At 44.4% G+C, this 13,913-nt stretch overlaps 1 protein-coding gene across 1 annotated transcript in view; it reads right to left on the bottom strand.

Annotated features, from left to right (window-relative positions):
• The window catches only part of LOC146798679 (peroxiredoxin-5, mitochondrial-like), a 35,051-nt gene that overhangs the window by 15,139 nt on the left and 5,999 nt on the right, over window positions 1-13,913 (bottom strand). Inside the window, exon 2 of the mRNA XM_085625978.1 lies at window positions 696-836. Within this exon, the coding sequence (XP_085482104.1) occupies window positions 696-836 (141 nt within the window). The remainder of the gene's footprint in view (window positions 1-695; window positions 837-13,913) is intronic.

Raw genomic sequence — 13,913 nt, forward strand, 5'->3', positions numbered from 1 at the left:
GCATTTATATTGCGCATACCTAGGACAGAGGAGTGCTTTGGAAGCACCAAAAAGATACACATCTATACGTCTATCGAGCTCGAACAATAAAACAGCTGAGAGAGAGCGAATAGGATCTGAAGGTGGAGTCTCCCCCTTTCCCCATCTGTATGCCCAGTACTCAACTTCGTGGTCTGCCCGCCATATTCGTCAGCTCTGTCGATTTTGGGAGTGCATTTTCACCAAAAGTGCATGCCGAGTGGGCCATCATGTCACGCAGACCGCTCATTTCAGGAAAAAAAAAAAAACACCTCAAGTCGGGATTGGATTGTGACCCAGGCAGGAAAAAAGAATGGCGAAGAGTCGCTTCCTAAATAGGGCAGACCTAGTGACATTCAGAAGCCTGTGGCCTGGAAGCGGAAGGACTGAAGAGGTTTCTGCTCACAGAGACAGCTAAAGCACCACCACTGAAACAGGACAGTTTTCCGTCACTAAATGATGAAAAATAACCACGGGGTTGGTAGGATGGGATAGCAATTGGTTTATATCTCATGTTCCCATCAAACTGGGAATGATCGCAGTGGTCACCCAAGAAGTTCTCTGAAACCACTGTTAGACTAGCCCTCACACACGCTGCCAACTTCCAAGGCCCCTCGGATGACAAACTCAGCATTCACCACAACACTCCGTGGCAGACACATCAGGCCCTCACTCACCTTGGAGCAGCCAGGGGTGAAAGCTCCAGGCACGCCAAAGAGGATTCCCTTTTTGCCCTTGAAAACTTCTGTCACGCTGACTTTGTTGCCCGGCTCGCCCTCGAAGACCTCTACATCAGGCACCGAATCTCCAACCTGCAACTGGAGGGAAAAGTGTGAGCATGAGGATGTGGCATGTGGATCCACAGAGGGGGGCGGCTGCAATCCACAAGTAAAACGTTAGCTACTTCAGTGCTTTCATTTACAGAACATCACACAGCCAAAGAGTTCACACCGGCCCTGCTGCCAAGAGGAGACCACTCTGGCCCCAACATGTAGGAAAGGGCGATAGGCAGTGAATTTATCTGGGGAAATTAGCATGGACAGCAATCGATTGAGGCAGCAAGGAGGGCAGAGAGTTGTGGTGGAGGGCAAGGCTGGCATTCTACGAAGAGGCAGTGGGGCGAGGATGCCAGTTGATGGGGCAGAAAGCGTAAGGAGTCAACTGGGTGGAGGTGGTGGCTCCGAGTGGCAGCAGGGCTGGGGTGGACAGTTTACAAACATTAATGGAGAAACGGTATGAAGAAGTAAACAGACTTTCTGGGAAACCTAGTATGCTGCACAGTATGTGGCAATACCCCTTGCACCCTTCTTCCCAGAGTCAATTGTCACAGACCATTGAGAAGCATATTGGAGTAAGGCATATCCATTGGCAGAGAAGCTGCCAGATTAAGTACTAAAACTAATTCACTATGCAATCTCTCTGGCATATAATCAAACTAGTGTGGGCTTTACTGCTAAATTGTGATGTTCATGTCATATTGGGAACGGCAAGAACCCCTGACAATGTCTGAAGAAATACTTTATATTGCTGTGCTAATAAACACCAAGCTTACAATGTCGCTACTGAGTGATATGCCTTATACCTCATTATAACCATGCACCAAGAGATTGCTGGGCATATGAGTCCAGACATAGGAGTGGGAGGGGACAAACAGGTAAGTCAGGTGATAACTATCTTCACAATGAGGGTCGAACAAACTGGTCCACTGCCTTTCTTTAGCTTTAACAATAGGCCGTTCTTTTGGCTTGCAGCAGTCGGAGTCTCACATTAGATATTTGAATTCTATAAGCGTGCTAGAGGGAGGGGTGCCTCTTGTTTGTGGAAACGGCTTGTGTCATGTATTGTGTGCAGCAATTCGGTATTAAGCATGCTTAACCCAGAAAAATGAGCGTATGTGTTTTGCAAGATATAGCAAAAATGAATGAGAAACTCGAGGTTAGACTTCTCAACCTGTTCAACCCACAGAATATAGGAGGACCATGCAAAGTCCTTTACAACAAGCCAGCACAAAAGGCACAATTAGATGAAAATCCTCTAACTGGTCTTCAACCTGAAAATACGAGATAAAATGTAACCAGCCCCCTAAGATTGAACACAAAAAGTAATTTTAAAGGGGGATGATTGTCACACTATCAGGAGCCCAAGGAGTGACAGTCCACCACAGTTTGTGCCTCCGATGCCCTGCTGGGTATACTCAAGGATCATATTCTCGAACAAAACAATAAGGATTTGAATTTTATGGCAAAGATCACAAACAACCATAGCAAACACTTTGAGCCCCTTCGGAGACAATTTGCAGTTAAAGGCACTTAGGAAAACAAGTGTTAGTAAATCTAATCGGCGTTATGGTTCGTTATCGAACGTGGTTGGTAGTGGTTTGGCAAATCTGTGTGTTGCCTACAGGTGTCCCATAAAGAAAGGCCCATAATGAAGCAACCTCTTGGGTACAACAGTATGAAAGATGGGTGTTGTGCCCCTCTGCTGAACAGACTAGGTAGTAGAGTTAAGATGTATTCTCCAAAAACGGGGTTAAGAAACAAGGAGCCAGACGATGAAGTTTGCATTTAAGTGTTAAACTGAAGACGCACAAAAAAAAATTAAAAGCTATTACATAGTAGATACATTTGACAAAGGTGGCAGTGTTTTCGTTGCGGTTTAAATTCCGTGTATTGCACATCTCTAATTTGTGAACAAAATAAATAAATAAGGCAAATCTAAGACCATGGTATCGGAGCAATACTGAAAAACAAATACAGGCAAGGGTGGTGATTAGTGAGTAGCTTGGTGTCTTAATGACAGGCTAGTCATCCAAACAGCAAGCACTCCCCAAGCAATAAAATAAATAAACTAACAATTAACATGTTGTGTAAGCAATGGAGTCACATCAAGGAGCAGACACTGGCTGGCCGAAAGACACACAGATACACCCCCCCCCCCCATGAATTGCTTATTGTACTTTGTGGACGAACTGGTGACACGAGGTATTTACTGAAGCGGTGTACTGCAAGATTTAAACAAGCATCGTCAATGCCGGAAGGTCAAGATTAGGATTGCACGGTCAAGCGAGACCTAAAATCCCATGGACATTAATTACGGCCTATCTGCGCTGCTGCAAGAGAGAAACGTTGCACATTGTCTCGTTATCGAAGACTCTTTAGGGGCACACACACCATTGTAATGCTATTAAAGTTCAAGCTCAGGGAGCTGGAAAAACAAAGTGATCATAGCAGTTAAGAGGGCGAGAACTTTTTTGTGGAAGCACACAACTTCTGACCAATCAAAACATGCACACCTGGCTCCCAATATTGGGACAGAATTAAAAGCCCTCTACTGGTGGTCCTCACATAATTGTCTAGTAACAGCTGCACTGTCAAGCCCGACCATAAAAAGCAACCAGGACTTACAAAGCTGAAGCAGACCTTTTCGGAAAGGCATCAACAGAGGTAGGTGAAAAGCAGCCCCTTAGATATAGCACACCTAAAGGAGAACTGTATGAAAGCAGTATATTCACTTCATGTTGCTGTACTGGAGAGGAGTTTTTACTCTATGATCGCAGGAGATGTGAATTTACCATTCATACTATGCTCAAGACAACTTACATGGGTTAATACCCTAGAGCAGATATGATGCTTCAGAAAGAAAGGTATGATTTTATTTCCGATAATCAAGGGATTCTGTCATTAATACCAGACAGTCATTAATCCAGAAAAAGCATTAGCCAGGTCACACGGAAATACCCGAGATAAACCACTAAAATATGATGTATTTGCCCCAGACAATGGCAACACTGACATTTTACCACATAATAATTCAAAACAGTTAACTGGTGTCTGTTCAGAGTAGATGCAGACGCTGGTGCACCAAATGATAAATCCTGCCTTCAGAGGGGTTAATGTGCAGCTTCTAAATCTGTACAGAACTATGTGAACATTTGGCACACAAAAAATACAAATGTGGAAATGATGTTGACAAGGTAAACTACCCTCGCATAAAAGGTCTAATTATCACTCACTAGAATAGGTCTCAAAAGTTCAGGAAGGCCGGGAACTATTCAGATATCCCACAGTTTTTGTAACATTTGCGGGTGTTGGTGAATTGGGGCAAATGAAGGACATTCGTTTAGACGCCCAGACATTCTTCAAACTTTTGACACACTGAAGCCACTGAAAAACACATTGATACAATTAAGAAGTCCTGCTTGGTGAACCATTAATGGCCACCGCACTGTTCTTCAGTAAATGTTTGGATTCACTGTCAAACCTTTGTGCCTGAATATATCCCAAAGGCATTCCAAATACCAGCCAATGGGATCTGAAGGTTATACATCTGCTTACCAAAAAAAACCAGAAAACGCGGAAGTGAACATTCGCTCATGAGAGAAAGATTTATGACAACTTGGGGATGTGTTCAGGCGTGTGATGGGAGGCCAAAAGCTGCTTCATGGCACGATCCACTTAAGTCCAGCAGTAAGCAGACGAAAATTAAACAAGAGTCAGCCAACCTTAGGTAATCAGTGAGTGACTTCAGCTTCGACCATTGTACAGTTCAGGACTTGTGGATATGGCATACTGTTACTGAAAGTTTATTTCACAATACATCACATCTATGGCGACACTCAAATCTTGCACACGCCCAACAGAAAAAGGCAGAATTCACAAGGAAGTGAACAGATGCGTTCAAAGAAGTTACTGTGTGTTCTGCTTCGCCCAGAGTAGTCTAACAAACCAATAAACGAAGCCTTTGATGTATGTTTCGGCTAAGTGCATTAGAAGAGAAAAGTTCATATTGTTTTCCAAGTGGTTACTAGGCAGTAAAGTCCGTTATGCCACGGTGTAATGTAAATATTTAGCAATAGGTTGAAAATTATTAACACTATCTCCCTTCTACTGTAGGGCAAACTTCATTTGACAGGTTGTCCCCATTTGCTTGTGGCAGTTAAAAAGTAATAATCAAACCACTAGCAAATTTACCATAGAGGCAACATTCATCGGTTAAGATAATGTTACTGCAAGACACAAGGATGGGAACTTTTTTTATTTTTAAATTAGGTGGGCTTTTTAGGCCAGTAGTCCACTAGGAAGTCACTAGCTGTCAGTCTAAATTATTAGACAGCACATCACACTACACATCCGTTTCGTCCAGGGACTGCTTGTGTAATGGAGAGCAGCTGTTCCAGTGTATTGCACAACAGAGGAACATAACAGCACAGAGACCAAGATGCACATGTGCCAAGATAATACACCACACAAGATTGTCAAGCCGCTATGCGATTTGACTAAGTCAAGATTTAATTCTACTGTTGGGGGCACTAAATATAGGTGGGGCAATGTAGCGACCTTAAAAAAAATCCTTGGTACCCGATAAATTGTATGATCTCTGTTTCAATAAACCAAGTTATCACCACCCTTGGGGTTCGTATTCTTGTTTAATTCACTCAAATAAACTTCGTCCTTTTGATTTGGATGATCCAGTTTCTCCCTCACACAAAGAACAGCAGAAGACTATTTTCATTATGTTGTGAAGCTAAATCAAAAGGGGGATGAGCCAAGGTGAACTGGATATGGGTGGAAGAAACGCTGGCGAATGGAAGGAATATGAAAAAGCTAGACAAGTCTCTTCCTTAAACCACCAAGAGACCTGAAGGAAACCTCAAAAATCCTAGGAAAAATATCAGAAAAGCAATTGGGTTGATATTGATGCCTTGACAAAAAAGTGAAATCATCTCTTTTTAAGGAAGTTAAAAAACCTATATAGGGGTAGAAGAAAGACGGGCAAAAAAAAAGTATTTGCGAAGCCCATAGGTCTGGTGTTATCAGCTAGTCTCTTGGCTTTGTCAATGCTTATTTAGTTTTGACTTTCTACATCTTTGTTTGGGGGAGCTGCTGAAACCTCAGTTAACAAAAACCCCACCCCGAGGGGACTAGTGTGCGTGTGAATATTCTTGTGAAAGGGCAAAGATGTCACTAACAGCAGACTTTGTAAAAGGCTGAAGTGGGCTTGACCCACTGCCCCATGCTGTAGTGGGAGGAAGAACAAGCACTGGCAAAGCCAATAGGTTCCACCTACGTGAGCTTTTGGCTTTCCCAATGTCTTTTAGCCATTTTATGAGCAGTGTGGCGAGGCTAAAAGTAAAGTGTTAAGAGTCATTCAGCTCTTAAATGCAATGCAATTTTTTAGCAAAGAGTGTAGTCTGAAGGTTTGTTGCCAATTAGCTCAAAGACGATACAGGAGGTTTTAGAGATAAATATATGCTGTGTATATTAGAGGTAATTACAGTGTAAAAAACATAGTAGTTTTGCCTTTACTTTCAGCATAACTAAAAGTGGCGATCTTCTGCAGTAATGGTTAGAGGAGAGGTGGTGGCGTAATGGCCAGAACTGCCAAGTCTGGTGCTGGGGGACTCAGGTTCTTGTGTTGTCGTTGGCTCAACATCTTGTTATTCTGAGCAAATCAGTTACCCTTCCCCTGCCTACAAAAATTAGTGTCATTATGTAATTTAACTGTTGAGCACGTAAAGCGCTCAAATATCTATGGATTGTGTTTGTACCATGGAAAACTGCAAAGCAAAAACAGAAGTAAAACAAGCATTTGCAATGCATCGGGCCTTTGGGACCTTATATGTATTTAGCAATGCAGCATATTAGCCTGGTTGCTGAAACATTTACTGTTCTTTAATATGGAGTGAAAGTGAGCACCAAACTGTGTGACACTCCAGGTATGGGAACACATGGAGAGAAATATTGCCTTTTAGAAGGAAATGGTATAGTCAAAAGCTGCGTTGTTTTTTTTTTAATATAGAATCAGGGCCTTTGGCGGTCATAACACTGAAAATACAAATTTGATAAAAATATTATCTACGGTGCTCGTGGAAAACAATTTCTATGGCTGTAATGTTCTTTGCATCGGATATTCGAGTTCTATAGCGCTTTGGCCTTCATTAAAAGTTGTGCGGAATACAGTGGGGTATGGACAACACCGAGGAAATCCCTTGTCCCCAAGTGTGGAGGGGTCCAAGATTTTATCTGGGAGATGAGGCACAACATTTCGAATTGGTATGTAGCACACCGATTTCTGCATGTTGCACCTGTTTTTCCAGACCTTTTCTCAGCTAACTATAAGCCGGATTGACTATGTAAGGGAAAAACTGGGGTTATGCAGACCTCTGTTTGTAGAGGGTTTAGAGTTTAGCCCTGAACTTGTAGTGAGGCCTTAAGAACTAGGGCTTGTTCTCTGCAAAATTGATTTCTGCAGAACCATTTTTGGTGTTAAACATTAAAGTATCCTACGTAAGTTCTAGTAAAAGTGGCGATTTTTGTGCAGCAGGTCGTAAGCCAAAACATGTGCGCACTAGACGAAATTACAACATTTTGCCCAAAAACATGAAGCTTGACAAATTCCCACACCCCTGCTGAAGAATGAATGAATTACTCCATCCTCAGGTTGTTAATTTGCATCAGAGTTAAAACAAAAAATGAGCACTTAGCAAAAATCCTGTTCTCACACTGTACAGCATTGCTTGCTCTCTGTGGTAATCGAAGGCTGCTGTCTCTGCCGAAAGTGTAATGGACACTGGGAGCATTACTTCCTGGAACACAAATCCAGCGTGGCTTTGGAAGGCTGAGGCCTAAAGGTTGTACAAACCTCCACCCAGAGAGTCAAATCCCACTCCGTGGCAAAGGAGAGCCGGGGGCTATTGACACCCCTCAGTCTCCATGGATTAAACCAACCCAGGCCGCGTTTGCATAACAGACACAATTAACGGCTAAATGGGCGTGCAAGGGGTTGGGGTGCAGCTCAGGACCAGGTGGGGAGACTAGTTCAGGGCTTCTTTTGAAGCAAAGAGAGTGTTTGCTGCTGGGGGCAGAGTTGCCTGTGGCTGTAGTTTCGGACTAATTTAATGGAATGACATGATTTAATAGTTGAGGGAAACGAAGACCATTGCGTGCCCAAATTGTAAAATGTTTAAGTTAATTGTCCGACTCAATGATTGGTCAGCAGTTGCAGTAATATACAAACTTGTTGCATAAGCAGACTGCGCTGCGCGTTCTCCTCCTGCCCACGGGGGAGCCGTGGGAACCCCAGGCCATCACTCAGTGCGCCGAGCTCACTCGGAGCGACTTCCAAGAGTCGGCGTGTTGGGGGATAATGGCAAATTTGTGATTACAGCTTTCACCTCCGCACCGGCCACGGCCCCCTCGACTGACCTCCAGATGTGATGTGGATTAACCCCTTGCGTGCGCATGACGGAACCACGCAGTCATGAGCCACGGGCGGTGTGTGCTCATGACGGCGTGGTTCCGTCATGCTGTCGCCGCTCCGCCCACGCGTCGCTGATTCCCTGTGCGGGCGAAATAACGAGTGGGCGGAGTCGTGACGGAACCATGCCGTCATGAGCACAGCTCGCCCGTGACTCATGACGGCGTGGTTCCGTCACAAGCATGGCGGCGCCGCGCTCACACCGCACCCCCCCAGCGCCGCGGCGGAATTTGCGCCGCAGCGAAGGGGTAAAAAACAAAAAAACAAACAAACACATAAATAATAAAATATAATATATAGAGCTTATGGCAGTGATTCCCCCCCCCCTCCCAGCCCCCCTGTGATTCACAACAACCAGTGACAATCATAATCAGTCAACTGAACGGCTGACAAATCTGTGCCTGCAGCAGCCTGGGTTAGGAGAGCCAGTGTGAGGAGCAGGAGGGGGTGGAGAGCATGGCAGGCGAGAAATTGTTTCACACCAGCAGTGAAGCAAACAATCCAGTCCGGACGAAAGGGAGAAAGGGCAGTGGCCAAAAAGCATCCTTTTCAATGGGAAGCCAGCGTTTAGCACAAATGCTGACGCAACCCAATGAAAATGATGGGCGGGGCTTCCAAGCCCCCTTCTGAAATCTGCTCTCACCATATCTCTAGCCAAGCGAGTAGCGCTTTGCACTGCAACGCCTGGCGAGGCCTAAAAAAAAAAAAAAAAGTAGCATCAGCAAAGTGGGAGGTAGCGTGGGATAGGTCTAGCAGGGATGCGGGAAGGAATGGGGGGGGGGGGGGGGAAACGCAATCAATGATGGGGAGGACAGGTGTAAGCAACAATAAAGAATTTTAAAAATATATTTTTTAAAGGGCCTCAATTGTAGAGGTATCAGTGCAAGTAAACTTAATCTATACTTGGTCTATCATCTAGCGAATAGAAAAAGGAAGTGAAGCTCCCATGCACTTACCAAAGAGAAGCAAGAAAATGGGAGAGAATCAAGCCAGCCATTGGCAAGTAATGGGCGGGCTGCAGGCCCCTTGTGTATACAATACATCTCGCAAGTGAGAGTGCATGCACTAGCAGCGCGTGCGCAGGAGAGACCTAAAAATGTAAATGACAACAAAATGGCTGAAGAGGGTTGGGTTAAAAGTCCTAGTAGTTTTATCATACATACAATTTTTTTTAAACTCAAGATGGACCAGGCCAACGTCAAATTGGATTTTTTTTTTCTTTTCAAAGTGCATCAGGATGACTGAGGCGAGACAAGGAAAGATTTAAATGTTTTGAAAATATTTATGGTGAAAGTCTAGTATTTCACAACTCATACCCATCAGTCCTCAGAACATGCAACTCTAGATCACGTTTCCAGTGCTGGGTTGGAGCATGGGCACAGTGCCACAAGGACCACCACCACACCTGCAATTAAGGACTTTGCAAGTGCATGCCCAGTTGTGATTCAAAATGAGCCCGACTTTGGTAAGTGGTGAAGTCATTAAACTGCTGATAGTGGAGGGCGCAAGAAAGAAGTTAAGCTGGCCAACCTAGGAGGCTTGGAGCAAGTCAAACAAGCATTTGCAATGCAATAGGTCTCGCATTCACGCGAGTTTGAGCTATTGGCATTGTAATTGACAATTACTTTTATGTTTTGGTTTTTAAAACATAAATAAAAGGCCTTGTAATTTACAATGCCAATAGCTCTAAATCTCGCAATTGCGAGACCTATTGCATTGCAAGTGCGCGTTACAAAATGTGACGTTTACTGCACACATTTTAAACATTCTGCCTCCACCAAATGACGCAGTAGGACACCCGGGCTATAACGTATGCTGTCTGCAGAGACAAAGACATGTGGTTTGTGTGATATGCAACCCAACCAAAGCCTAGCTGAATACAGTGTGGTTTATCAGAGCCATATATTTTAGCGTGCGCGGTTCTGCTGCAGTCCGTAATTTGAAGCGGAGGGATGTGCCACTCAAAAATGAATGCAGATGGAAACAAACGTATACACTGCCGAAGAGCGACACAGACAAAATCGCAAACACTCTGGTACTATGTAAAGCTGAAACCAAAGGCATGCGCCTCGCCACAAAAAGAATGCACATATGCCGTTCACGGCAAAACTACAAAGAATGCAGAAACCTAGGCTCGACAAGCGGCTCACATCTCCTCGCCTATGCAACAATAAATAATATAGTAAATAAAAATCACAGAAAGAAGAGCAAGTTGGGCACGAAGAGACTTACTCAAGTTCGGCAGAAAGGATCGGCGATAAGTTTGATGATGTCTCAAAATTTAAAAGACTGCATGTCATGGCTCAATACGCGTTTGTTTTTTAAGATCTTAATCTATACTTGTTTTCCATCCAATATAAATATGCCAAAGCTGGTTTAAGATAGTGAGTCGATATCATAGGCTTCAATTTAAGAAACAAATATTTTATTAAAGTGATGACACCCTACTATACATAGATACTAGTAGCCACTGGGGAATACAAGTCCCTGCAGTTGTTTAACAAAGGGGGATTTCTTTTTCAGCGGCTGTGTTGTGAAAAGCTAAATGCAGTCTCTCAAATTGAAGTTATCCAATGGCTGGAGCTGGACGACCCAATATCTTGTACTGTGTGGAGGGAGCATCATTATTTTTTGGGAAAAGCAAAGACCAGCAAGACAGCTAAAGCTATCTTTAGGCCAGATATAAAAAAGCAAATCATAAGAGTGAACAGTTATTTTCTCTTTAAGCCTGCAATTGTACTTTCGTTGATGACATTTCTAGAAAAACAACTCACTTCATTGCACAGTGTGTTTTGCCATTCTATGAGAAACCAAATACAGTTTTTGCTTTTTTCCCCTCAGACAGCCATCAAATAAGAAATATTCTGTATTTTTAAAAGAGCAACAATTGGTCCCAGGGTGACAGGTGTGGTAAGATGAAGGCAAACTCTTTAAGCTTTCTCTGAGTTTTAAGTAGATTTCATTTTTCACAACTCACTCAAGCCACATCTAGGAGTGTTTTTGGGCTAAAAGATGCTGATGGATTTACCCCCTTATCCCTAACAGAAGACATACTGGTGAGTCTAAAACCCGGACCAGCTCGTCTGTAAGCAGATATTGCTTCTAGGTGAAGTAGTCCAACCATATGTCCTCATTTGCCAGAGTAGTTTTTTATTGTAGCGTATCACTCTTGCTTTATCTTTCTAAAACGGGAGAGGAGTTGGCCTAACAGCTAGGGCGGTCGACCTCGAATCGGGGAACCGAGTTCGAGTCTCGGCAATGACGCTGAACATCCTGTTATTTTGGGCAAATCACTTAAACTCTCTGTGCCTAACAAAAATGAATGTGTCCTCATGTAACGTAACTGGTGCTATGTAAAGCGCTCTGATACCGGGTCAAGTTCATTGTATATATAAGTACTAAAAAGTTATCTTTTCAAGAGTTTGAAAGATGTTGTGCTTACATCTATGCCAACGTTGTTTTGCAGAGTTAAACATTGTTCGTTACCAAGTTATATGTTGTCTTTGGGGCTAAATATGAAAGTGATATTGAGTGGCGAAGAGGCTTGCAGGGCCTTGCTGATGCTCCGATACTTTCCGATATCGAAAATATCCTGGTGAGGATGCAACAAGGCGCCATCTATCTCAAAGGCAACCTGGAATCTGTATTTTAGTCGCTTGTTCTCTTCCCTGGAAAGGCTGGCTCCCCTTTGACCCTGGTGACCTATTGCGTCCTTAGTGTCTGTAGGGGCTTATCTGATCCCCTACCCCCTTGTACAGATGGAGGGAGGGGGGGGGCCAGTAGAGCAGGGGGTACGGGGGAAGCGGAAACACAATGGAGAAGAGGGGGCTAAGTAAGACGGAGAGAGAGAGGTGGACAGCGAGACAGACAGCACATAGAAGAAAGAATATACACAGAGGAAGAAATATGTGCAGACAGACAGCTGGGGAGGAAATGGAAAGAATGAGTATAAAAAAAAAAAAAAAAAAAAGTAGAATTAATAGACCGTGGTTGGGAGAAACAGAGAGATGGACAGAAAGATTGAGAGAGAAAGAAATGGAGGGAAATATGAAAAAAAAAGCTGCGAGAGAGAGAGGCCAGAGAACGAATGGTACAAACAAACAAAGTGGAACGAGAGGAAGAAGAGGGCAATGCATGTAATGGAATACGTGGCAGGAGAGAGAGAGAGAGAGAATGTGGTCCGTCTGCTGCGCTGCCGCCTCCTGAATGTGTAATGTAAATACGGTGCTATGTAAAGCGCTCCAATACCTTCGGTTCGAGTTGGCGCTATATAAATATGCAACAAAAAAAAAAACAAGACAAGCCCGGCGGAGCGTGGCGCGCTTGGTGGGGGGGGGGGGGGGGGGGGGGGGGGAGCGCAATCCAGGCGGGGGAGCGGACCCTTTGAAGTTAGATTGCCAAATGGATTGCATGGCGGCACGATGCACGCGATTGTGCGCGTGCTCGCCATTGTGCGCGTGCTCGTCATGCAATCCACTTTTGGGAGCCCCTTACTATAGTCTCGCTGAGCTATCGCTTACGCGATAGCCAGTGAGACCTAAAAAGCAGCAACAGGTCCTGGATACAGCAACTGAAAAGGGATTGGAGCCCGAGGAGTTTAAAGGTGGTCAGGGATTAACAACATTACAGCACAATACTAGAATCACTACTTCTATGGCGCAAGTTTGAGGGGCGGGTACAGGGGAAGAGGATGAAGGTTAGGTGAAATGTGCGCAGAAAGTGACCAAACTGAGGAGGCCCAAGAAAGGGATGGCAAGAGTCACAACATTGGTACAGGGAGCCACTGTCAGCGCACAGCTGCATAACCTCCCATTTCCTTCCTGTGGTGTCCACAGAATCTCAAAGGAAAGAAGGGTTTTTTTTGTTTTTTTTTACCTCCCAGTCACTCCGGGACATTCCACCTTTGAGTAGCGACCCTAAATGTTTCTACCTCCGAGTAAGCAGATGCAATCTTGTCACCACATACCTTCCACAGGTCATACTTCGCGCCATATCAAGCATATTTGCCCCTCTTCAACTACTGTTTGTGGGTTCCTCTTTCAACACTGGCCAGAAAGATCCTTGTGGTTTACAAGAGTTTCACTCTGGAGATACCGTCCACACATGGTATCAGCCACTGAACTAGCACAACACACCCTTGTACTGGCCTCTTCTGGGCAGGGGTTTGATCTCCTCTCTAATGGCATATCAGCGTCACCTGCTGGTGAGACCCGATAGAGCTGGTGCACAATCTCTTTAAAAGGCACATTAAGTACAAAGTACCGGCTCAAGGCTAAGAAACATTAATGCTTATTTGGGTCATTGGTGGGAAGCCCTCCAGAGTCAAAATATTCCAGGCCGCTTTTGAAATTCCGAGCACTCCTAACAGAGGGGCCGCAAATTCCTGTATCAAATAGTTTCCTGGGCTTTGCAGGCAGGAAGGCAGCCTGTCCCATACTTGAAGGAGTTCTGATTATTGGGCCCAGAAAGCCTTGGACTAATCCCATCACTGCTATGCTTTCTCCCCAATACAGCACATTAAAGGAGTGTAGGTTTCAGAACAGTGGCCAGAAACTAGTCTTGAAAGGAATGAATAACTCACCCCAGCGAACTAAACCGCTCCCGCCTGGCTACAGGGACACAGGAACTAAGGACATGAA

The sequence above is a fragment of the Triturus cristatus genome, chromosome 9 (assembly GCF_964204655.1).
Source record: "Triturus cristatus chromosome 9, aTriCri1.1, whole genome shotgun sequence".
NCBI classification, from domain to species: Eukaryota; Metazoa; Chordata; class Amphibia; order Caudata; family Salamandridae; genus Triturus; species Triturus cristatus.